This window comes from Drosophila virilis, chromosome X (assembly GCF_030788295.1).
Source record: "Drosophila virilis strain 15010-1051.87 chromosome X, Dvir_AGI_RSII-ME, whole genome shotgun sequence".
In the NCBI taxonomy this organism is placed as follows: domain Eukaryota; kingdom Metazoa; phylum Arthropoda; class Insecta; order Diptera; family Drosophilidae; genus Drosophila; species Drosophila virilis.
In genome coordinates this window covers 6995826-7021155 of record NC_091543.1, presented here as the reverse complement: position 1 = coordinate 7021155, position 25330 = coordinate 6995826, and the positions used below count along the sequence as shown (strand labels likewise).

The following is a 25330-nucleotide window of genomic DNA, read 5'->3' as shown; positions in this document are numbered from 1 at the left end:
TGCATAAATATAAATACAAATATATATATATATATAATATTTTTATGTATACATATAAAAACTACCTATGCACTGTTATAATTTGTCTTATCAATAATTTGATTAATTTTGTTTTTTTTATTACAAAGGTTTCTACTGTGTATGTGTATGTGTATGTGTGTGTGTTTTTGTGTGTGTCAGGGCGCGTTTGAAGGGGTGTGGCGGGGGGAGGGAAGGCGTGTGGTCAGGGCAAGGTGCGCATTATCGATTTGCCATTTCTTTTGTTCGTTGTGCTCATCAATTAATTCAATCGAAATGTTGTAAATTTCGTAGCCTCCTTGCTTATATAGTTATAAATACAGCAGAAATACATCTAATCGCTGCTAGACGATATTCCTTCTTTTTTTTCTACATAATTTTTTATATAACAATAAACGTAAGATCCGTCGGAAATCAAAAATCGCATGAGGCTTGGGAAAAACACTTGACTTGAAGAAAGGTATTGTTTTTTCTTTTCTTTGCTGTTTAACTGAATGCTCTTACTCTTATACAATTAAATATATGTACGAATTTATAACATATATAAATCTTTGATATGATATAGTCACACGTTAAAGTTGAGCAAAGGTTTTCTTTTATACCAAATGCTGCCTAAATTGATTTATTTTGTGTTTTTTTTTTCCTGTAATATCGCCCCTCTATGCGATTTTCATTGCATTCTGTTTACCTTCGCCCTTCTATGCGATTTTCATTGCATTGAGTCTACCTTAAGTCTATGGCGATACATTCACTCTGCAATTAGCTGGCATAGATACTGTTGGCATTTGGGATTTTTGCTGCTGTTGCTGTGTCGGGTTTTGCGGACATGGACATGGACACGGGCTATCATCATCTGGCAGTTATCTGGCCGATTAGATATTTTGTCGCGATTTGTGGGGCTCTTGATATGGTTTCTATTTTATTGCATACGATTTGAATCTTGAAATGTGTATTGTGTTTAATTGGCTCAAAGATTATTTTGGCACTCAAAGAGTTTCTTGACCAGGAATATATATATATATATATGTACATATAGATACAGTTGGGATTGTAGAGTAGCTGATCAATTGAAAGTCAGCCGAAGGCTAACATTTTATTTAGAAATTCAAAATTCCAAAGATATCTCAAATGTGACAAACTCTCTAATAGAACAGATACTCACTCTCTCTCACTCTCACTTTCTAACTCTCTCTGTCTCTCTCTCTCTGTGTGTCTTTTTATCTGTCTCCCAATCTCTTTAACTCTATCTCTTTATCTGTCTCTCGCCTTGCTCCCTTCAGACTTTCTCTCTCTCTCTCTCTCTCTTTTTCTCTCTCAATTTTTGTCTCCGACCGTAACTGACTCTCACTCTCTTCACTTGCAGCAATGGGCCTATTAAGCGAGGGCAACCCACTCTCCTGGGAGGAGACCAAAAAACTGGCAAATCATGTACGAGAGCATGGCATCAATCAGTTCATAAATCTGTATCACAGACTCAAGGATCGCCAGGGCGATATACTCAAATGGGGCGATGAGGTCGAATATATAATTGTCAAGTTCGATGATGACCAAAAGGTGGCACGTGTCGCACTCAAGGCCAAGGATCTGCTGGCGAAGCTCAATGAAAAGGAACTGGCCGATCCGAAGGGCGTGAAATCGTTGTGGCGTCCCGAATATGGCGCCTACATGATCGAGGGCACGCCGGGCAAACCTTTTGGCGGCCTTATGGCCCACTTCAATCTGGTCGAGGCGAATATGCGCTATCGTCGCGAAGAGGTCACCGAGCTGCTGGCCAGCGATGAGTGTGTGATGTCCATTACAAATTTTCCACGTCTTGGTGCGCCAAACTTTACGTATCCATTGTATCAGCCCCGGCCCGAGGATCCGCTTAGCGCTGCGCGTTCCCTCTACTTTCCGGACGAGGCCATCTTTCCGGGCCATCCACGCTTCAAGACGCTCACGCGCAACATACGCATGCGACGCGGCGAGAAGGTCTCCATCAAGCTGAAGGGTAAATAGCTATATACAATTACATTTATATATATATAATGGTAGCTAATGCTCTCACTTTCTCGTTTGCAGTCTTCAAGGATGTGAACACAAAGCTGCCCGTCGAGGGTGCACCGCCCGGTGAGCCGGATGTTGTGCTGCTGGATGCCATGGGCTTTGGCATGGGCTGTTGCTGCCTCCAGTTGACATTTCAGGCGTGCAACATAACGGAGGCACGTCGTCTTTATGATCAACTGGCGCCGCTCTGCCCGATCATGTTGGCATTGACTGCCGCCTCGCCGGTTTATCGAGGCTATCTAACCGAATCGGATTGCCGCTGGAATGTGATCAGCTCCTCGGTGGATTGCCGCACATTGGAGGAGCGCGGCCTTGAGCCGCTAACAAATAGTAAATTTCATATTGCCAAGTCGCGTTACGATTCTATCGATTCGTATCTGTCACCGGAGGGCGCCAAATACAATGATGTGAAGCTTACGTACGATGAGGAGGTTTACAAGCGTTTAATCGAGGGCGGCATCGATCATCTGTTGGCCCAGCATGTGGCCCATCTGTTCATTAGGGACACTGTGTCCCTGTTCAGCGAGAAGGTCCATCAGAATGATAAAGAGGACACAGATCATTTTGAGAACATTCAATCGACAAATTGGCAAACGATGCGCTTCAAGCCGCCGCCACCGAATAGCTCGATTGGCTGGCGTGTCGAGTTTCGTCCGTGCGAGGCGCAAATCTCGGACTTCGAGAATGCGGCCATTGTTTGTTTTGTGGTGCTGCTCACGCGTGTCATCTTATCGTATCAGCTCAATTTCCTAACGCCCATCAGCAAGGTCGACGAGAATATGCAGACGGCCCAGAAGCGTGACGCGTGCCGCAAGGAGAAATTCTGGTTCCGCAAATCGTCCAAGTCGACGGAACAGCGCGCCGCCTGTGTCCAGATCAATGGCACCTCGAGCGCCACAAATGGCAGCAGCAGCGATGAGGCCAGCAATGCTGAGCCAACCCTCTACAATGGCACCGCCAAGCTGAACGGACATGGCATTGGACTCAATGGCAATGGGAATGTCAAGGCCAATGGCACACACACTCAAAACGGTGCCGACAGCGATCACACCGATACGGATGATGAGGAGAACGAGCTGTTCCAGCTGCTGACCATCAATGAGATCTTCAATGGCAAGGTAAGTCTCTCAACTGATCAGAGCTAACAGCAACTATGTACATTGCTCATGTACCTGTTAAAGCTCATGTTAGTGGACATTGTGTGCAACATCTAAACGAATTGAAGGGGCTTGTGCAGACATAATGTCCATGAAATGCTATGTAACCAGGTTTTTGCCTAACATTTAGAAAAACCATTTGTTTGAAATACATTTTAAAATTAGGCGTTAACTTACCGGGCACAAGATAAAATGGGTTAACTGCTTAAGTCAAGCAGTGCACTGCTTGGCATATTACTTAACACATTTAATGTTAAAGTGCTGTTAGCTCAGCTATAGCTGGTAAAAATAACAGCGCGCTGTTAGTTTGGCTTTACAGTGATATAAATTTAACAGCTGCAAGCAAATTGTTAGGGGAATACCCCTGTGTACGTTAAAAAAAGAGAAGAAAATTAAAATAAATATATGAAGCATAGAATTAACAACAGAATTAGAGGATTTAAATAGAGAAGCAAAGGAAACTAGAAAAGAGCTATATTCTGATACATTTAATAATACTTTTGCATTTAACCCACTTGCAGCCTGGTGTATTTCCTGGCCTGGTGCCGCTAATACGCAGCTATCTGCAGTCCATGGAGGTGGACACGGACACGCACTGCACCATTGAACAGTATCTGCGCTTCATACAGAAGCGCGCCGCCGGCGAGCTAATTACAACGGCCACCTGGATACGCGAGCAGGTGCTCAGCCATCCGGACTACAAGTGAGTGCTCTAAATCAACAAATATATGTATAAATAAATATCTCTATATGCATTTTTGTGTTTGGTATTACAGAAAAGATTCGGTGGTTAGCGAGCGAATTAACTATGATCTGCTCAAGTGCATACAGCGCATACAGGAGGGCAAGCATGTGGAGCCGGCGCTGCTTGGCCAGGGCAATCATTCCAAGACGAAAGATTTCATTCCGCCCGCACTCCAGAAGCAGCTGGCCAAGACTGGCTGCTGTGAGGACAAATGATTGCGCTGATATAGCTCAAGCACACACACTCGCGCACACACACACACACACACAACAACAACAACAACAGCAACAACAGCAACAACAACAGCAACTATAAAACAAAAGCAAATCAAAGCAAAACAAATCAAAACAAAAACGACAAAAACAACAACATAAGCAAAAGCAGCAGCAGCAAAAATGAAAGCAATTCAACATACATTACATATACATATATCTATATATATATATATATATATACATGTATATATATATATATATTTATATTCATATATCTATATATATTTATATATATATTGTGTGGCTGAGCCCGTGGCAAGGCTTACAGCTGGAGGGGATCAGCGCAGACCAGGCCCAGTCCTGGCTGCAACACAGGCAAAAGAGTAAGCGAGAGAGCGAGAGAGAGAGTGAGAGAGTGAGAGAGCTGTGTTTGGAGTGCAGCAAATGCGCGTGCAACGCCGGGCAATGGGCATCGCTCCTAGTTCGGTTCGAAATGGGGCGTTGCAAAATCTATCAATATTAATATTTTGTTTTTGTGTAGCATAATTCTAACAGTTTTTCTAATTTGTGCAACAGCACGTGGCCGGTGGGCATGGCAACATGGGGCAAGGCATGAGGCCCTCCCCCTCCCCCTGGCTGGCCATCGAGCAGCAGCAGCCGTGGCATGTTGTGTGGGTTTTCTATTCGGTGGGGCATGTTTGCCGCCAGTTGCAAAAAAAAAAAAAAAAAAAAAAAGAAAAACAATAAACGAAACCGACTCAAAATCTTACAACTCGATCTGGCTACTTAAATGCTTAAAATATATTTTTTTACGTTTTTTAAATCAATTTTTTATTGCAACTATAGAATTATATAGAGAGAGAGAGAGAGATGTATGCATGTATATATGCATACGTATGTTTGTATTATTATTAATATGATATGGCCGCAAGTGCTTGAAGTTGTTGCAAGCCCCAGCCACACGTGCCGCACGTGCCACACGTGCCACAACACATGCCACAACACACGCCCAACAATTCTGGGCGCAGTTAGCAAAATCTCAACCAAGTGCCGTTCCACATGACGCAATAAAACAAAAAACATATAAAACAAAAATTAAAAAAAAAAAAAGTTAAACAAAAGAAAAAAATACCTAAACGGAATAGTTCAAAGTAAAAAACAAGTGGTTTTTTTTTATTTTATTTTATTTTTATTTTTTTTTTTTTTTCAAAACAAGTTTTTTCCTCTTTATTTTCTTTCTTCAAAGTGAATAACAAGTTTTTTTTTTTTTTGTATTTCCTTTTCTAACATTAATTTTTTTAAATTGTTTCGGTTTTTTTTTTTATTCATTCATTTTACAAACTGTGGCCCAATGTTATTAAGTTTTTACATTTATATGATAAAAACAAGCAACAAAAAAAAAAAGCAAAAAACGAGAGAGAAACTTGTGCTATTATAATTTATTATTGTCTGTGTGTAATTGTATCACGAACACTATTATTATTATTATTATTGCTATTATTATTATTATTATTATTGCTATTATTATTATTACTATTATAAATATGAGCATATTATTAATGCAGTTATTGTGACCGCAAGCCAGGCAAAAAAAATAAAAATTATAAATAAAACAAACAAATTGAAAAAAAAAAAAAAACAATTGTTGAAGCTTGATTCTACGCGAAATTGTTGTGCAAAAAAAAAGATATTTATATAAAAAAAAAAAATCCGAAAAAAAATAAATAAAAAACGTTGTTCTTAATAAAAAAAACACTTACAATTTAGTACTTATAAAAGCAAATCAAATTTATATACGAACATAATGAAAACAAAAACATTTTGATAAAATGCCTTCTGAATGGAAAGAGTATATATATATATATATATATATATATATGCAACTATATACATATAAATATATATATATTTATTTCAAATTCACAAAATGTACTTAGGACTTATGATTAGAGACAAGAGACAGAGTTAGAGCAAATCGTTGGCATGGAGCAAAGTTAGGGAAAAACAATGAACTTTTTACTAGACTAGCGTTAATAGAGAAATCAAAAAGTTGCTAATTAATACCTATACATATATATTAAATTGACTTGGAAAACAAATTCTTGAAACAATTCACATTGTACTTATACAATATAGTTATACACACACACACACACACACAAACGTTTTGGCATTCAAAAAAAAAATTAATAAAAAAAATAATTTAAAAAAAAAATCAACATTATTTTTAGCCAATTTAAATGCAATTTACAACACTTGAAAATTGTCTTGCACATGGCAAGCTGTGCACAGCATTTTAGTTGATATATTTTTAATACAATTATATAAAGTATTTGATTTTGTGTTGATTTTTTTTCGCCCTGCCTGCCCATGAGCACAAACAGTATTTTGATAACCTCAAGTGCATATTATTAAATACATACCTTTGTATACCAATCACTAAATGCAAATAAAAGCGAAAGTATAACGTAAACTTCTTTGCAGCAAAATATATACATATACAAGAGAAAAGAATTGGCGGCATATTTGATTTTAGCGCCATTTTTGCTTGCGAATCAGCGTACAGATTTTAATTTGGTTAACAACGTAATCGTTACTCATTTTGCGTTTGCATTACTCCGTTTTGCGTTTGTGTTGCGCTGTACACGGCGCTGTTAATGTTAGCAGGCCGTGTTAGCCCTACGTTATTGCTGCGTTGTGTCGTTTTCGTCGTTTTGTTTACATACCAAGCCCCAAAATTAACATTCAATTGGCATATACATATTTTTTTGTTATTTTTGGCAGACAACGTGCGTTTAAATGTTAAGCTACAATGCTCGCGCACTAGCACAAGTATTAAGCATTGCCTAAGTGTTGTGTATTTGTGTGCATGTCCACATGTTTTTGGTTGAATAAGAAAATCAGCTGCAAGCAAACGCAAGCGATTTGTTTTCATATTTTTGTTTGTGAACTACGACGGCCTACTTTTTATCAATCATCAATCGCAATTTGTATTTCTGTAAGCAAAGGATCCGATTTGTGCATGCGTCATTGCAACTATGTAATTTGTTTTGTGATTCACATTCCGCATTCCGAGCAAAACAAACACGAAAAAATACCGTTACACTGTAAGCGCGTCGCTCGCTGTGTGGGAGGGTGTGCATGTAAGTGCTTTCGGCGGAGTACATGTGTATACATACATGTACGTACATGTGTACGTGCAGTGCGAATCCTTTTGCTCAGCTTTCGCACTGACGCCTCGCATGTGTGTGTGTGTGTGTTTGTGTGCCGCTCTTTGAAACACGAAATGATAGCGAAAGCAATAAACAGGGCAGGCGAAGAAATCGAGCAAAAATATGCTTAGAAATTGAAACGGTCTAAATTAATTCGAAATTGCAATCAATTGCCACAAATCGGGGCTCGTTCAGTGTATTGGGCTGGACATGACACATGTCTGCTAAAAACTAAGCGACCCCGCCCTCACCTCACCCTTAGCAGTGGGTGACAACAAGTGATAAAAAACAACTGCACACTGCAGTCCAACTTGCAATTGTAAATAACAAACACACACACGCATGTGCACACACACACACATACATACTTGTGAAAAAGAACGGAACACGCCCAAAGCTATAGCCATAACGTGTTGCCCACAAGAAAGACTCCTCAACAACGCCCATTAACAGAAACAACAATAACAATAGCAGCAGCAGCAGCAGCAGCAGTAGAGGCAACAGACAGTGTTGCCAAGTGGCGCAAAGTGTAACAATAAGTCGAATAAACGTAACGTCCTTGGTAACGGCAAACGTCAAAACTGGAACAGGCATAAAAAGAACAATACGAAAAAGGACAGCAGCGACATACAGCGAAAAAAAAAGCCCAAGGTGTGGTGGAAAAAATATGGGTAAGTGGGTTGTTTAACATTTGACAAATTTGCATGAGTGTAGTTAAATGTGGCTACCTGTGCCTGTGCCTGTGCCTGTGTATGTGTGTGTGTGTGTGTGGTGACAATTGTCACAGTAGCAATTGACATTTGAATGGGTTAGATACAAAACGCCAAGAGCGCCAGTAAGTGAGAGAGAGCGAGAGAGCAAGCGAGTAAGAAATAGCAAGCGAGCGTGTGAGCGCAAGCCGCTGAGAGCGCAAGAGAGCGTGCCAGTGGCATGTCCTGTTATTTTATTTCATTTGTTTCTTGTCGCTGCTTTTTATGTGTGTGTGTGTGTGTGTGAATGAGTGTGGGGCGAACATAATGTCAGCTAAATAGGCTTAAAAGGATACTGCAAATGAGAATTGCATTTTTCCTGTGCGCCCTTTTGTAATCTCTTCGGCATTTACGCTTGTCCTTTTTTTTTTTTTTTATACATGTTTGTGCCTTTTATAACTGTCGTCTGCGGGCGCCGTTCGTTTTATGCGCGCTCTCTCTTCCAGTGTGTGTGTGTGTGTGTGTTTGGGTGTGAGTGTGTGTCGGCATGGCCAAAGCGTCCGTCAGCATTTTGGGCCCTCGGCAGTGAACTTTTTAGCGCGTGGCTGCCAGGAAGGGCCGCAAGCACAGGCAAAAGCCCAGCCGCCTGCAAACGCATCCAAAACGAAACACGCCTCGCTGCGCTCTGCGGTTCGTGTCTGTCTGTGTGTGTGTGTGTCTGTTTGTTTATTTGTGTGTGTGTGTGTGTGTGTGCGTGCCCCTTTAGCATCTATTGTGAATAATATTAACTAAAAGAGGACGCGTTTTTGTGTTTTTCGTTGCAGCCGCAGCAGCGTCAACATCGCCTACAGCAGCAACAGCAACAACAAAGACAGCAGCAGCAGCGGCAGCGGCAGCAACCGACGCAGTGGGCGGCAGCGGGGGCATCGATACGGGCAACGGCATCGAGATGCTGAAAGCATTGTACGATTTCCAGGCGGTTTATCCGAAAACAATCAGTTTCGATGAGGGCGAATATTTTATACTCTATCAGACGTCCGCACGCCAGCGTAACTGGTGGCAGGTGGTCAGCATGAAGGGCAACATTGGCTTTGTGCCATCCAATTACGTAATGAAGATAAAGGTAATGTGTCACCTGCCTGCCTGCCTCCTTCTGGCATAATGATGTGTAATCAAGTTCGTTTATTCTGCTCTGAACAGGTGGAGCATGACTTTCTGATCAGCTTTCTCAACTCCTCGATTGAGTCGCTGGAGAAGTGCACTGAGCCAGAGATAAATGGCATCATGTCCAAGGAGGAGCTGCTCGACAGGCTGCGCGAGAAGAAGCACACCATGGAGCGGATCTATGCGGTCGGTTGGCTGACATTTGAAATTATGTAATCAATATAGATATTTTACATTTAACTTGAACAGGAGAGCTCGGAGCGTGATGGTGACTCATCCTTGTCCTATTCGCACAGCTACAGCGAGAAGCAGCAGCAGCAGCTGAGCGGCAGCCATAGCCATTCGCACCGGCACGCGCACACGCATCCGCATCAACAGAAATCCCAACAGAATAGTCCGCCTGCCATGCAACGCCTGGACATGAGCAAGAAGAGCATGTCCAGCCCGGCGGTGGGCGTTAGTGTGCCACAGCAATCGATGCCGGAATCGCCCAGCATGGGCAGCATGCATCAGTTGCCGAGCAGCAGCTGCACCGTACAGACGCCACAGCAGCAGCAGCAGCCGCTGCCGGCGCCTCCATTGGTGGCCAGCACGTCGGCAGCAGCAGCTGTTGCGGCGCAAACGCAAAAGGTGTCCGCGTCCGTTTCGGATGTGGCGCAGGACAACAGTATCACCTCAGAGCCGTCGGAGACGACAACAACAACAACAACCACCAGCGAGGATGTGGTCACCACCTACAAGGAGACCAGCCAGCTGAGTGCCAGCAACGGAGCCACATCAACAGCTGCTGCTGCTGCGGCCATCCTAACGGCAGCCGCAACAACAGCAGCATCTGCAGCAGACGCAGCAGGGCAGGCGCACAACGGCAGCAGCGGCGGCGGCGAGCCGCTCAGCCTGAGCCTTAGCCAGGGCGCAGACAGTGCGCCCGACAAGTCCGAGGCGAGCGACGACGGCTGCAATGGCTGTGCGGACAATAGCCAAGCGCTCGACGAGAGCATTGAGAGTGCATCGCTGTCGCATCGGCACGGCGTCAGTCTGGCGGCAGGCGTTAGCAATGGGCGTGGCGGGCTTAAGGTGGAATCATCGGATGTGTATCAGATTGTGGATGCCTTGCGTCGCAATACCAATCTCAGCTTTGATTTGTCCTGCGAGGCGTTGCGCGTGGTCCTTACCAGCTTGGAGCAGCTATACAATGGCGCCATCAATCCGTATCTGGAGGCCGTAGCCGTGCATGTCACCGGCAAGGTGGCCACGCCCAAGGAGCTGCTGGGCATAACGCACGACTCGAAGCGATTGCAATATCTGTTTGCCCAGCTGGCCGACTGCAAGAACGATACGGAACAGCGCACCTGGATGCTGTACGAGGACGAGGAGGACATCATACAGTTTCTCGAGGAGCTCGTCGAGATACTGGTGAGCGAATTGTTGTGGTTTAAGGGAAAAGGGATCAGGAATGATTGAGAACAAGTCTGCACCTTGATAGCATAAGACATCTTCGAGCACATCATATTTATTGATATGTATCTCCCTCTGCTTGTGACCATGTGGGCTGTTGAAGGCCTTGAGCTAGGCAAATAGTGTCTTGCTGACAGATCAATTGCATACAAACGATGAATATCGATTTCCGATTTCCATCGATATATAATTGACATTTCGTCTGCATTTTGTGGAGATTTTAGCAAGAGACAATATGTGATATGTAGGTTAATTTAAACATTGCTTCTTAAAGTTTATTTCATGCTCGAAACTTTTGACGTTGCGTCAAAATCGATAAATATCGATTTTCAGTCCGAATATTTAGGCATAAGCTGTTTGAAGACAAGACTTATAAGAACTGAATACGATAAACTTTAGAGGATAAACTACAAGACTTCGCAGACCCCATATATATATATATATATATATATATTCTTGATTCGTATTAGCAGTCGACTCTATATACAGCTTTCCGCGTTTGTCTGTCTGTATCTACTCAAACTAGTCTCTCTTCTTGCATTGGTTCGCCTTTCTGTTGCAGGCAGCACATATATTTAAGTATATATATATATATATATATATATATATATATATATATATATACATATCGGTCGATATCGCGGCTGAAGCACTTTTGCCACATTTGATTGCCATCTTTTGTCCTTGCAGAATAACGCTGATGAGAACATCAGCTGCTACGAGATGTCGTGCGATCAATATCAGATGTTCATCAATCTGGTGCAATACTATCAGATGGAGACGCGTTGGTCCATCAAAAAACTCTTGCTTAAGACTTTCACAGCTGCCTGCCATTTGGATCACATCATTGTTGACATACTGCTAACCTCGGTGCTGCCATTGGAGATTGTGAGTGTGCATTAACTCGGCATTTATTTGGCAACAAATTGATGGGCATTTAACATTTCAGGTGGAGGATATGAAGACGCACTTTGCCAATTTGGATCGCTTTAAGCAGCTGGTGAAAATGTTAACCATCATCTTCTCGTTGGGCCAGCCGATGCCGGTCAATCATCAGGGTGCGTTATTTCTAGTCTTAAGCTAAATAGAAATAAGATTTGTAGCTGGATATAGATAGATATTTGGGTAGATATTCGTAATTCTCGCTGTGCCTTATCACAAACCAAAACATGTCTAAATTGTGCTTTTTTGTTTGGCGACGATGTCTTGTGAACTTTTAACCTTTACAGTTCTATAAAAAGGTGACCTCAATTTAACCAACTCACAACTACTTAGCAATAATTGCATATTCGTGTGCGCGCCGCTTTTAATCGATTTATATTGATTTTGTAATTATAAAGCTACATTTCATGAGCCTAAACGACAAACTTTGGCAATGTGTCCCAACCGATTTCTAGTTCCCACAGCAAAATCGCATTAGACTGAATAATTTTAGCTACAGACAAATGAATTTTTAATATGCTTTATATGCCGATGGGCATATGAATCGATTATTAATTCTTGAACAAGGTAGAGCTTTGAAAATGAGCCTGAAGCCGGCCAAACTTTAGTTTGTATCGCATTTTACATTTTGTCTGGTTTGTTAAATGAGTTTTCACAAAGATCGTTGAATATGTTTTGGGTCTGAGCTGAAAAAGTTTAATATATATTTATTTTCCATGAATTTTCCACACTTTTAGGTGAAATTCAAAAATAAAATTCGACAAGTCTAAAACCCTTTTTTAGTAGGACTTAGACTTTGAATGTGTATTGCATATATCATAATATTAGAGCTCATGGGCACAACATATCTGAAATGGATTTTTAACACTATTGGACATTGTTTAAGCGTTTTACAACACTGTTTGATGAACATCAAGTTGGCCGGGCATTTCTTTTTTTTTATTTTTGCCGACAGTTTTGACTCTCGTCTCAGGCTATAAAACATTTCATTTGTGATTTGATCTCAGTCGAGTTGAGAGCAAAACTGAAAAATCCAATTTTTCTCAAAGAAAAGAAGAAAAACAAATAACAAAAAAACAAAGAAAAGCTAATTGTTGTTTTACCCGTAGAGAATTGAATAAGTGAGTTTGTGTTTAGTTTTCTCGTAACGAAGAAATTGAGTGCTTGTTTTTTATTTCTCGTAAATGATTAAACATAAGGTGCTTACCTAAAATGAATCCAACTGAGAATCCATCCGTTAACCCATCCGTGAATCCATCTGTGGATCCGTCCGTTAATCCCATCGTGGACCTAACCGTTGATACAACTGTGGACCCGTCCGTTGACCCAACCACAAATCCGAATGTGAAAGAAGCCACAGCTGACAAAAGGAAGCTGGAGGAGCTTAAGAAGAAGCAGAAGCTGCCCAAAATGGACAACGTTTCGACTGTCCACGCCCAGGCAGTCCAGACCATGGAGGACGGCGAGAGTGACACCGACACCAGCTCCGATACCACGGGCACCCCCACCAGCGAGTCCCACTCGGAGGGCGAGCAGGACGAGGATGACGAGGAAGAGGACGACGAGGAGGAAACTTAAATTCGAGCCTTAAAAAAGAATAAGTAACGGAGCGTCGCTGCGGCTTGAGGACACGCAATACGCACCGCCATCTGCTCCTGTACCGGCTGACCTTCCAGAAGAAATACAAAAACCAACAAAATAAACACAAATAAATCGATATGCGACGCGATAACAAACATTTTCTTTTCATAAACTAAATCCATTAAAAATGGATAAAAATTGAAGTTATTATGCCTAAAAGTTCGAGTGCTTATTCTTGATCGGATCAAAAACTGAGTCCGTCCGTCTGCGTGAGAGTTGATTCCGGAAACTGCCAAGGGCCAGACTTGGGAAAGTCTCTCTATATACTCTATACTCTACTCTATACGGAACCAAGTTAACAAAGAACTTCCAAGCGAGCGTGGAACAAATGGAACATAAATCTTCTAGTCGGGCATGTCCGACTAGGACACCATTTGCCTGATTCCATTGAGATTGTCTGTAAATTTGTTTTGGAGATTTTCCAAGCTGGTTGCCAAATATTTGAACAGCTTTCGGCTGTGTTTTATTTGATTATAAATTAGTTAAAAGAATTCGTCTTTTATGTAAGTTAAGAAAAGCCAATTTGATGAATTGTTTATGCTCTCTGTGCTCATATTTTAAAATTCTTTATGTAATTGCAGACTATTTGGGCGTGCATTTTGCCAGCTTTCTGCTGGAAATTGTTGAGGGCAACAATCCGGAGCTGCTGGTCGATATGGTAATTGCCCTCATACTTGCCTTCAATCAACAATTTGGTGAGCATACGGTCAATGTGATCATTGAGGCCATGCAAAATTTGCCCACGGCCAAGGTGTTCACCGAGAAGCTATTGCTGCTGCTCAATCGAGAGGGTAAGCGAATCCTTATACACGGCTCGCTAATGCTATCGTTTACTAAATTCTCTTCAATTTCCTATAGATGATCCGACGCGTCTGCTGAAGCATCATAATCAGCATATGAACACGGTGCTGCGCATGTTTATTGACATATTCAGCCATCCGGATACGGCCGGCATGTTTTATACTAATGACATTAAGGTGCTAATTGATATTGTGGTGCGTCAGCTGTCCGATTTGGATGCAGGCAGTGCGGTACGTTAAACCTACGTATATGTATATAAATGGGCACGTTTTAACTGCAGCTTCCTGTTGGGTGGAAGATAGAAAAGGGCTTTTGAAATATTCCATCGCCAAGTTTCAAAGATAATGTAGATATATGTATTAGTGAGGTTTATGTGACAAGCAACTGGCAGGTTGACGGTTCAAACTCTGCAGCTATTTTCAGTTATGTTTGTTATTCATATTCGAAAGGGTTCGGCTTAGCTGTTTGACTGATTGAGAGTGGATCAGCTCTGAGTCTAAAAGGTAATTGTTAGAAGGCCGAATTCTAATTGAAGCTTCCTTTAAAGCGGGCAAGAAAATGAATTTGTAGCGTGGTGGCAGACCGAGCGGAAAGTTAAAGGCGCTGAGTTCCGGAAAGACAAAATATTTAGCCTAAGCTCGAATGGGAAATGTGAGAAATGTTCTCTTAAATTTAATTAAAACAAGTCCCTTTGTGCAATAGAGGCGAGACAGTGTATATGAAAGGGAATAGTCAAGAGTTTCTTAATATGGGGCTCTTGTGCTGGAAACAAGACGAGATACTTTTAGATGTTTATAACAATTCTGTTTGTAATTGTAAAATTAAATTGTAAGATTAGCAGGACATGAATTCGACTAATCTCTCTCTCTCTCTCTTTCTCCATGTATCTTTTTTGTTGGCAGACACGCCCTTGCTATTTGGAGCTGTGCCGTCGCATCTTGCGCAACACAAACTATCAGGAGCATCAGCATCGCAAGCATGATCTGATGAAGATCTTTACGCGCATCTTTTGCGAGGAGACCGAATGCAGCGCATCCGATCAGCAGCTGGTGCGCGAAATAGCTAACGAATTTCCCCAGTTGTTTAAGGCATAATCAGCCCCCCAACAAAACGAAAGCAAAAAGCAAAAATAGACAAACCACACACTAAAAATTAAACAAAATATAATTATGTAAAGCGTTGCTAGTGAGGCTAACTAAGTGAGCCAATGACAATTTTCAAATTTAGAATTTTTATAGGTTCTAGGTCAGGGCATTAGCATTCTCTAACATTTCGAACTGCATTTCCGACAACTGACGCGAACATTTATTTATCATTATTATACAAATTGATCTTTTTTTTTTTTATATACTTATATATATATATTTACTAAATAATTATCTAAATCTGTTTCCGTTTTGCAGCATTTTGTAGCGTATCTTATGAGACAGCCAACTATTTGCATATGAAAAATCATATATGTTGTGCTTGTGCGCAAACTTTATAGAGAGCTAGACACAGACTTGTTAATAGTTGCTCTAGTATATCATGAATAATATTATAATATGCATACAACAATTACATTTAAGTCGGGTATAAAGCAAATGAAGCCAAAGCTAACATTTATCACAATGCTGTTTGGATAATTATAGAAGAATCATATGTTGTTTATGCAGTATGCAAAATGCAGGCATTTTTCAGTTTTAACTATTTTAGTGCATAATACAAATATTATATACACACACATGCATATATACATATATATATATATGTGTATTTTTTAGAGATTAACAACCAAATTTATAGAACGAACAAGACACAAATTTTACATCAAAATTTATAGTTAAAAAAAAACAAACAGCAAAAAACAAAAGAAAATATAGAAAAAATAAACAACAAATTATAAACTCACTATGAAAATGATATTTAATGCAAAATATGAAATGTTAATTGCAATCAATAATGAATATGAAATATGACAAATGAATGATATTTAATCAAATCAAATCGAAGTGCGAAACTAATGTTAAATTTGTTTATATAATCTATGAGAAACAAATCCAAAAAAAAAAAATGAAAAGGAACCCTCAAAATCGACGACTGTTGTTAAAGCTCAGCATAAACAGCGAACATAAAGAAAACATAAGAAAATTTATAACAATAATAATAATAATAATAAACAAAAAAGCAAATAGAAAATTATACAAATTTGTTGACACACACACTTATTCGCAAGCCCCTCCCCCCTCTCACTCTCTCTCTCTCTCTCTCTCTCTCTTTCTTACTCTATATAACACACACACTCTCTCTCTCTCGCTCTCGCTCTGTCTCTTAACAATCAAAACGCACTTTGGCCAAGTGAAATTTTAAATGTGTTTTTAATCAAAACTTGTTTATTTGTAAGACGTTTAAAATTGGTAACAAAGTTAATGAAACTATTAAGTTTATTGTTAAACAAAAACGAAACAAAACAAAACATAAAAATAAATAAAAAGAAAATAAAACATTGTTGAATTGAATTAAGTAACAGGAATGTACAAAATACAAATGAATTATTAATAACACGATTAACAGAGGACAACAAAACTAGCTAAATGCACATTTAAATCAAATCTACAAAGATTCGTATTCTCAAAAAAAATCACAAATTATAATTCAAATTTATGCAAATGTGCCACGTTTTTAAACTCTTTCGATTCAAATAACAGCAACAATAACAAGAACAGAAATAATATTTTAAATGAACATTTAACTATTTAAATGAAAGTTAGCAAACAATTTGCAACTTTGTTAATTTGCTCACAGACACACACACACACACTTACACACTCACACACACTCACACGAATATTAAATAATTATTGATGAAAACAAATTAAATGAGGACAATTCAAAAAGGCAACGCAGCAAAAGGCATTGAAAATGTAACAAACAATGAAATTGCAATAATTGTAAAGAGTAAACAAAATATAATAACAAATAAAAATAAAAACTTTCAAAAAATCAACTTGCGACTCGGCTTGTCATCAAATGTGCAACACATCGAGGACGACCTCTGATCAATCCTAAAGTATGTATATATATATATATATTCTTGATTAACAGCCAAGTCTCTCTTTCCATTGCAGGCAGTGTATATATATACAAATTGGAATCGTTCGGATTGGACACATTGGTAACTATCTTTTGTATAGGGTATTACAATCAATCTTGAAATGACTGATTGACTGATTGATTGGTGATCAACGCAGCTGAGACTCTGGAATTGTCACCGAATTTCTCTTAAGACGCGGTTTTCGGGAAATTCCGCTCGCTTGTGTGAAAAAATCGCTAAAAACAGTTGCATGAAACTTTTTTGTTTTCCATCCGATCGGCCTTAAGCTCAGTTTCAAAGATCTTTCAGAAAATTTATTACAAATGTGCCACCGGCATATCCCGATTTTTTTATGGACATAGGTCGAAATTTGTCACTCCCATAACTCGGTGAAAACTCCACCGATTTTCAATGGGCTTGGCTTTTTGTTCATGGTTTTGCTTCTAGATCAAGTTGGCATCAGACACGGGCAACACAATATTTGGTCAAAATTCATGCATAAATAAATCAAATATTCTTTATAGACATAGCTCAAAATTTTCCATCCCCATAACTTGGTCAGATCTCTTCCGATTTTCACGAGCTTTAGCTCTTTGTTCATGGTTTGACCGCTAGATCAATTTGGCATCCAAATCTGGTACATTATTCTTGTTCATTTCTAGATGTAAAGCCTTTACGACTCTGGGCTTGTTTGCGCTCAAAGCTGTTGAGAATTACAAGTCTCGAGCAGATTTTCAGCTGAAACATAGAAAATCCCATGCAAATAAAACAATTTTTATAAATTTTCGTTTGCTCAACACATGGGTAATTAGAGTTTATTTTGCGATTTACGAGTATAGGTTTTGAGTGGTTTCTGTGCTTATAGAATACCTGTGCCGAACATGGACACGTTTATATAGTATTATGTAAGTATATTATCATATGTGCTTCTTGTATGTTGTCTTTACAGGCATGACATACATAGGTAGAATAGTAACAATAGCCAAATAAGTTGAACGAATACATATATCATATATATAGTAATACGGTATGGATATTGAGTAATATTGTTAGTGTCGATTGCTAGTCGAATCTTGACAATAAGATATATTCTGTTGACAATACGATCCCAAACAACAGCAACATTTAACTTTGGTATAAGATCGCTAAGTTAGCATAGTTATATGTATGTAGATAAGTATATTATGATGCATATATGTTTAATATGGGGGCTAGTAGTTCACGTACATGTTTACAACTGTCGCTGCGCTTAATTTCCTTCAAGGAACACATAGCTTAACGCATTCTATTTTGGTTTTTCAATTTTCCATAGCGGCGATTCACATCTTCCTTGCTAGTAGGGTAGTCCTTGAAAGTGTTCTTAAAAAAGAAAAAAAACATAGCTGCTGCTGCGAGTCGCTGAAAAAGTGTGACCAAGTATTAGAATTAACTTTAAGTAGACTCCTCGACTCACCGTGTAGAGTCGCGGCCGCCGCATCGAGGACGCGGCGCCTCCGGCTCGGCTCCAGGTTGGAGGACAACTGTCGGGCATGTGGAACACAAGCGTCTGCTTTTATAGTAACGATTCGGCTGGGTCCCATTTGCGTCGCTGGTGGAGACAATTTTACGCCCCGATGCGCATCTAAACCAATTCATTTATTTAGCGCTTGTCCAACACTGAGCCAACATATTGTTCAATTGCGCCCTAATTCGATTTTGATTGCAAGCGCGCTTATCGCACTTGTGCACACGGCCTAGGCGCAGCCCCGGGCTCAGAGCCTGCCTGCCCGGCATATATATAAGTATAAGTAGCTCTGACGTCACACGCCTCGACGTTATTCCGTTCCAGTGGTAAGTATATCAAATATTGAGGCATATATAGCTATATATACATAATATATATTAAAATATATAGGTTCCTGAGTGTGTTCGACTGGAAAGCTTGGCCTAGAGTACTTTACTTTCTGTACCCCGAACCCTTTCACTTAACTGCCGAGAGAAGGGTATATTGGACTTGCGCAAAGCCATGCAACAGGTAACTAACGACTTACTCAGGTAACTCATCCCGCTTACACAGTCTTGATAAATATCATTTTTTTTTTTCAGATTGGATTTATTGATCAAAAAGCAGCTTCCAGAATATTTAAGTTTACGGATACTACCCTCTTGAAAATTTGAGAAGAATTGGACTTAATGCATCGAACAAGGCATTTGCTATAGATTGGGGAAAAGCAGCATATGTATGTATGCATGTATGTATGTATGAATGTATGTAAATGTGTATGTATATATGTATGTATTTATTAATGTATGGTATGTATGTATATATGTATGTATGTATGTATGTTTGTTTGTATGTATGCATGTGTGTATGTATGTAGTAATGTATGTATGTATGTATGTGTATGTGTGTATGTAGGTAGGTCTGTATGCACGTATGTATGTATGCACGTATGCATCTATGTATGTATGTATGTATGCACGTATGTATGTATGTATGTATGTATGTATGTATGTATGTATGTATGTATATATGCATGTATGTATGTATATATGTATGTACGTATGTGTATGTGAATGTGCGTTTGTATTGACGTAAGTACGTATGTATGGACATAAGTACGTATGCATATACTTGTATGCATATATGTGTATGCATGTGTGCATGTATTTAAGTATGTAAGCATTATGTATGCATTAATTTATGTTTGTTTGAATGTGTGTTTGTATATAAGAATTTAACTATGTTTGTATGAATGTGTGCATGGGTGTATGCATGTACATATATACATATGCATATATTATGTATGTGAATGTATGCATATATGTTTATATGGAAGACTAAGTTTATCTTTAGCTGCGGTTGAAATTAAAAAAAAAAACGCCCTTCTACGCGATTCTCATAAACTCAAGTAATGCTTCACTTTTGGTAGAGGAGGCGGCGGCTGTAATACAGGAGGTGCAACTCAGGAGGAGGCGGCTTTCATATAGGAGAAGGCGGCTTCAACTATAGAGGACGCGGCGGCTTGAGCTAACGAGGAGGCAGTGGCAGGAGGAGACGGTTTCAAATATGGAGTTAAGAAAAACGTATTCTTAACTAATGCTCTTCTACGCGATTCTCATAAAATCAAGTAAGGCTTTACTTTAATATGAGGAGGCGGCGGCTGTTATACAGGAGGAGACGGCTTCAACTAAGGAGAAGGAGGCGGCTTTAATATTGAAGGAAACGGCGGCTTGAGCTATGGAGGTGGTCTTGGCAGAGAAGGCGGCATCAATTTTAAATGTAGCCACTGATAAAGTAGGTACGTATTATATATATAACTGTCTTATTATATTACAAAAAAAAGAACAACTATTACAATCGTATGCATGCATATTTGTTATAAATTGCTCTACTACACGATTCTCACTAATTCAAGTAAGGATTTTTCTGCTTTTCTGTTCTTTCAGTGTTGTGTTTTTATGAAAGTTCCTCTTCCGCATACTGAAAGTCGACGATAAAGGAATCGTGCTTGTAAATTTCGAGGTAAGTACGCAATTACAAATATATATTTAATTAAATACAAATTTATATTTTATTATTGTGCATAGGGCCAATATAGTTATTGTTATTATTTATAGATCTATATTTTTCAAGTCTAACATAAAGGTATAAACTCTAGATAAAATATAGCCCCTAAGAAGCATTGAAACAGACAGACGAACAAAAGGGCGTGGCCCACCTACTCGACTGTTGATGGTGGTCAAGAATATATATACATTTGTTGTCGCAGACGACTCCTTCTATACGTTACATATTTCTTGGGGAAATAGAAATAATATAATGGAAAGTTGAGCGGATGTGTTTATGACGGACACATAAGTGAAAGTCTGGAATTTTGTATACCATATATATGTACGTTCGCTCAACTTTCCAATAAATTATTTCTATTTGCACAGGAATCGAGTGGTATGGGAATCAATGGACTACCCTACACTGTCATCAGTGACGTCACAGGCTCAGTTGGTCTAACTGAATTTCATTCATAAAATGCTTAAATTGAAAACAGCTCTCACACATTAGAACCACTTGAGCGGAGTTGGTGCTGAAGTCGTTCGCCTTGGCCAAAGCGCAGTGGTGCACATGTGCGATAAGCGAAATCGAATCAATCAACGGGAAATTGAGGTTCATTTGGAATACTGCGTCTCAAGCGCTGCGTGGGCGTTGCCGTACAGAGTCCTGGGCTAAACTTTTGGTATAAATAGACGGCACGGCAACTGGATAAGTCATTCGAGCTTCGAAGCTTGCTGAAGTAACGGCTACCAGAGAGACCACATCAATTCCCAGACCGGTGCCGATAATTGTAGCTGAAAGACGCCTTCGCTTGGGAGTAACTACAACGCCAGGATGGCCGCTAACCCACAATGGCTGAGGCTTAACTTTCTTGTACTCCTTCTGCAACTGGGCAGCTTGGACTTTGCCCAGGCCAACAACCAGGCATGCAGCACCCGCCAGCAGCAGTGTCCTATACAACCATTGCATCGGTTGATGGAAGATCGCCGAAGCGAGATGGATGAATACGACGAGCATCTTGTTTATAGACAACAAAGTGAGCGCATTGGAAAGCTTGAGGATCGCAGCAGCCGGTTGAATCGAGAAGACAATCTGCAGACTGAACGTTCTTCTCGGCAAGAGGAGAACGAGCTGTCACGACGACTAGAGCGGGAGGAACGTGTACAGTTGGATGCTCGTGAAGACCGCCGAATGGAAATTCAACGGGAGGAACGTGCAGATCTCCGAAGAGAAGAACGCGCCGATTTTCGTCGAGAAGAACGTGAAGTTCTCCGAAGAGAAGAACGAGCCGATTTTCGTCAAGAAGAACGTGAAGATCTTCGAACAGAGGATCGCGCCGATTTTCGTCAAGAAGAACGTGAAGATCTCAGAAGAGAAGAACGCGCCGATTTTGCCCGAGAAGTACGCAATGAATTCCGAAGAGAACACGTTGATTTTCGTCGAAAAGAGCGCGAAGATCTCCGAAGAGAAGAACGCGCCGATTTTCGCCAAGAAGAACGTGAAGATCTCCGAAGAGAGGAGCGTGTCGATTTTCGTCAAGAAGAACGTGAGGATCTCGAAAGATTAGAACGCGCCGATTTTGCCCAAGAAGAACGCAATGGTCTTCGAAGAGATGAACGCGCCGATTTTCGTCAAGAAGAGCATGAAGATCTCCGAAGAGAAGAACGCGCCGATTTTCGTCAAGAAGAACGCGGGGATCTACGAAGAGAGGAACGTGCCGATTCTCGTCAAGAAGAACGCGAAGCTCTGCGAAGAGAAGAACGAGCCGATTTTCGTAAAGAAGACCGTGCTGAGCTCCGAAGAGTCGAAGCGACTGATTTTCGCCAAGTAGAGCGCGATGATATCCGAAGACAAGATCGAAGCAATCTTCGTCAAGGAGTACGAGATGCATCCCGACGACAAGAGCGTGAAGATGAATTTAATCGACGTGAGGAGCTTAATAGCCGGCGTGAGGAACGAGATGTTTCCCGAAGACAAGAGCGTGAAGACGGGCAATTAAATCGACAAAATGAAAGCTCTTTCCGACTAGTGCGAGAAGATCTTCAACAGTTAGATACTCGAGCTGCACAAAGAAACGATCGATCCCTGCGCGAGGAGCGCGAGGCCAACCAACAGATGGACCGCGATGATCGTCGCCGTGAAGAAAGGGTTGAACGTGTCGATACAGAGCGTATGGAAAGGGGAGTGAGTCGGGAGGAGATGCGACGAGTGGAGACTGACCCGGTTCACCAAGAAAGTGAACGTCGTGAGCATAAATCTATTGACCTGGAAGTACGGCGTATTGATATCTCTCAACGTGAGGATGCAAGACAGGAGCAATCCAACGATCTTACACGGCAAAAACGAGTTGAACGCTTAAATACAGAACGTCTGGAAAGGCGAGTCAGTCGAGAGGATATGCGGCAGTCGGAACATGATGTAACGCACAGGCAGGATCGGGAAAATCGTGAGCGTAATGTCGACGACATAGAGCGCATCAATCTCTTTCGACGTGAAGAACGTGATGATCGCCGTCGGGAGAAGCAAGATGATTTTCGTCGGGCGGAACGTAATGACCTCCTACGTGAAGAACGAGACGTTTTCCGACGTGAGGAACGAGATGTATCTCGAAGAGAGGAGCGCAAAGAACGCGACAATGTGGATGTTGGGTATGAAAATCGACATAATGAACGAGAAGGTTTGCGACAGGCAGAACGAGATGTGTTTCGAAGACAGGATCGGGAAGAACGCGATCTTGTAAACACTGAGCAACTGGAAAGGCGAATGAATCGAGACGGTATGCGACGGAAGGAAACCGAATTAACACGAAGGCAGGAAAGAGAAAACAGGTTGGATTCTCGTTATGGTGAAAAAATTGATCAGGTTGAAGTTCGAAGGGAAGAGCCATCTCGCCGTGAGGAACGAGCTGTATCTCGAAGACATGATCGTGAAGATCGAGATCCGATTCGCCATACTACTTACACAGAAGTGCGGCGAGATGATTTCTCTCCACATGAGGAGCGTGATGATCGCCGACGTGAGGAACACGACAATCTGCGACATACAAGTCAAAGACAAGAGCGTGTGGATGTGGAGCAACGAGGGCTGCAAGTAAATCGAAGAGAGAATGTGCTGACACGACGACAGGAACGAGATGAGCTCAAGAGGGTCGATACTCGTAGCCGTTTAGACACACGACAAGAACAGCTTTACCGACGTGAAGAACGTGATGATCACAGACAAGAGGATGGAGACGCTAACCGACAGGTGGAACGAGAGGAACGTGTCGACGCGAAACGCATGGAAAGGCATGTGAGTCGTGAAGCCATGCGACGAATGGAGGACGACCTAGCACAAAGACAGGAACAGGAAAATCGGGAGCGTAATGCAAATGACATCGAAGCACGACGCGGTGATCTCTCTCGTCGTGAGCAGCGCGATGATCGCCGACAAGACGAGCGCGACCATCTCCGACGTGAGGAACGTGGCAATCTTCTACGAAGGGAACGTGTGGATGCGGAGCGCATAGAAAGGCGAGATAATCGAGAGGATGTGCGACGGAAGGTGAAAGATGTGACACAAAGGCAGGAACGAGTCAATCGTCAGCCCAATGCCAATGACGAGCAAACCCGGCGCAACCATCCTCGACGCGAGGAGCGTGATATATCGGCAAGACAAGAGCGGGACGCCGATCTACGTCTAGATAATCTTAACCGGGAACAACGCGTTAGCTTCCGACAAGAGGCGAGTGATAATCTTATTAGTCGTGAAAATCTGGAAGACAGCAGGTTGAGTGCCCAACGGCGACAGGAACGAGACTTATCCGAACTGTATGTAAAAAAGAATCGGGAAAACAAAAAGCCCAGCATCTGGATAAGCAACAACTACACCAAACAAGGACTCTTGATAACTGGCCAAGCGCTGATATTGCTAGTACTGTATTCCAAGTTGACCAACCATAAGGGACAGCATCTTGGGTAAGCATTCGAGGTATTATTTATTGACATAATGTTAACATAATTTGCCTTGCTATGCAGAAACCGACTGGCTGAACATATCCAGGGCTTTCTGCATCCCGTCGAATGCTAAGATACTAAACGAAGGCTTAACGATAAACCTGATATACTGAAACGCATAAAGTACCTAGGAACCCTATGTCCCCCAATACCGTACAACCTAATGAGCAACGAGTTTAAGGCCGAGAGTGGATCTGAGATGTATCTGTAAACGCATTGTACAATTTATTCCAACTGTTACTGAAACTGTAATCTACACTGAACTACAAACAAATATAAGTTATACATAGTTGAGCATATGCAAAGCGAGGAATCTGTTTCAATTTGCCTGCCAGATTTCGCCACCAACCAATGCTTGTTGCCCAAAACCACATCTAATTGGAGCACCAGAGCCCATTGGAGCACAGTCCCTGAAGTCCCCTGCAGCGACAGGCCACTGCAATTGTCCACTTGGCATATTTGGGCACATGCCCGGACCCGGACCCGGCTTCGGCATACCATGCATACGGTATGTGACTACAACTACGAGTATTACCCACTTAAGAGTTAGGAGCCAGCCCACCCCCATCTCTCACACACACACACACACACACACATAAACATACACGGAAGGCCGAACTGGAAAATTATTATTGCGATTTTCCA

At 41.2% G+C, this 25330-nt stretch overlaps 4 protein-coding genes across 9 annotated transcripts in view; all 4 read left to right on the top strand.

The window, feature by feature from the left end:
* Positions 1-5646, top strand: part of Gclc (glutamate--cysteine ligase) — a 28780-nt gene extending 23134 nt beyond the window's left edge. For both annotated transcript variants that reach the window (XM_032439064.2, XM_032439091.2), the window contains 4 exons: positions 1382-2008; positions 2080-3182; positions 3743-3924; positions 3998-5646. In XM_032439064.2, the coding sequence (XP_032294955.1) occupies positions 1384-2008; positions 2080-3182; positions 3743-3924; positions 3998-4181 (2094 nt within the window). In that variant the 5' untranslated portion in view covers positions 1382-1383 and the 3' untranslated portion in view covers positions 4182-5646. The remainder of the gene's footprint in view (positions 1-1381; positions 2009-2079; positions 3183-3742; positions 3925-3997) is intronic.
* Positions 1-13379, top strand: part of LOC26531751 (ESF1 homolog) — a 35147-nt gene extending 21768 nt beyond the window's left edge. The window contains exons 1-2 of one of the 2 annotated variants that reach the window (XM_015170253.3): positions 12610-12764; positions 12843-13379. In XM_015170253.3, the coding sequence (XP_015025739.1) occupies positions 12856-13221 (366 nt within the window). In that variant the 5' untranslated portion in view covers positions 12610-12764; positions 12843-12855 and the 3' untranslated portion in view covers positions 13222-13379. Of the gene's footprint in view, positions 1-12609; positions 12765-12842 lie in introns of those variants that run through there. The other variant, XM_070211259.1, reaches the window with a different exon arrangement.
* On the top strand, positions 6854-17071 carry LOC6633613 (NCK-interacting protein with SH3 domain). 4 transcript variants are annotated; one of them, XM_015170012.3, is made up of 10 exons: positions 6854-7324; positions 7865-8064; positions 8907-9205; positions 9283-9432; positions 9496-10659; positions 11392-11589; positions 11651-11759; positions 13866-14075; positions 14143-14315; positions 14988-17071. In XM_015170012.3, the coding sequence occupies exons 2-10, from the start codon at positions 8061-8063 to the stop codon at positions 15177-15179; spliced, it is 2499 nt and encodes an 832-aa protein (XP_015025498.1). In that variant the 5' UTR covers positions 6854-7324; positions 7865-8060; the 3' UTR covers positions 15180-17071. The 4 variants fall into 4 exon arrangements, with proteins under 4 accessions (XP_015025498.1, XP_032288903.1, XP_032288898.1 ...); XM_032433012.2 differs by having other exon boundaries at positions 6854-8064; XM_032433007.2 differs by lacking the exons at positions 6854-7324; positions 7865-8064 and adding an exon at positions 8632-8772 and having other exon boundaries at positions 15489-17071.
* A 4016-nt stretch (positions 17072-21087) lies between these two features.
* On the top strand, positions 21088-24994 carry LOC6633611 (trichohyalin). Its single transcript, XM_002056883.4, has 2 exons — positions 21088-24646; positions 24707-24994. Exons 1-2 carry the CDS (start codon positions 21525-21527, stop codon positions 24756-24758), a joined length of 3174 nt encoding a protein of 1057 aa, XP_002056919.1. The 5' UTR covers positions 21088-21524; the 3' UTR covers positions 24759-24994.
* Positions 24995-25330: the final 336 nt, after the last annotated feature.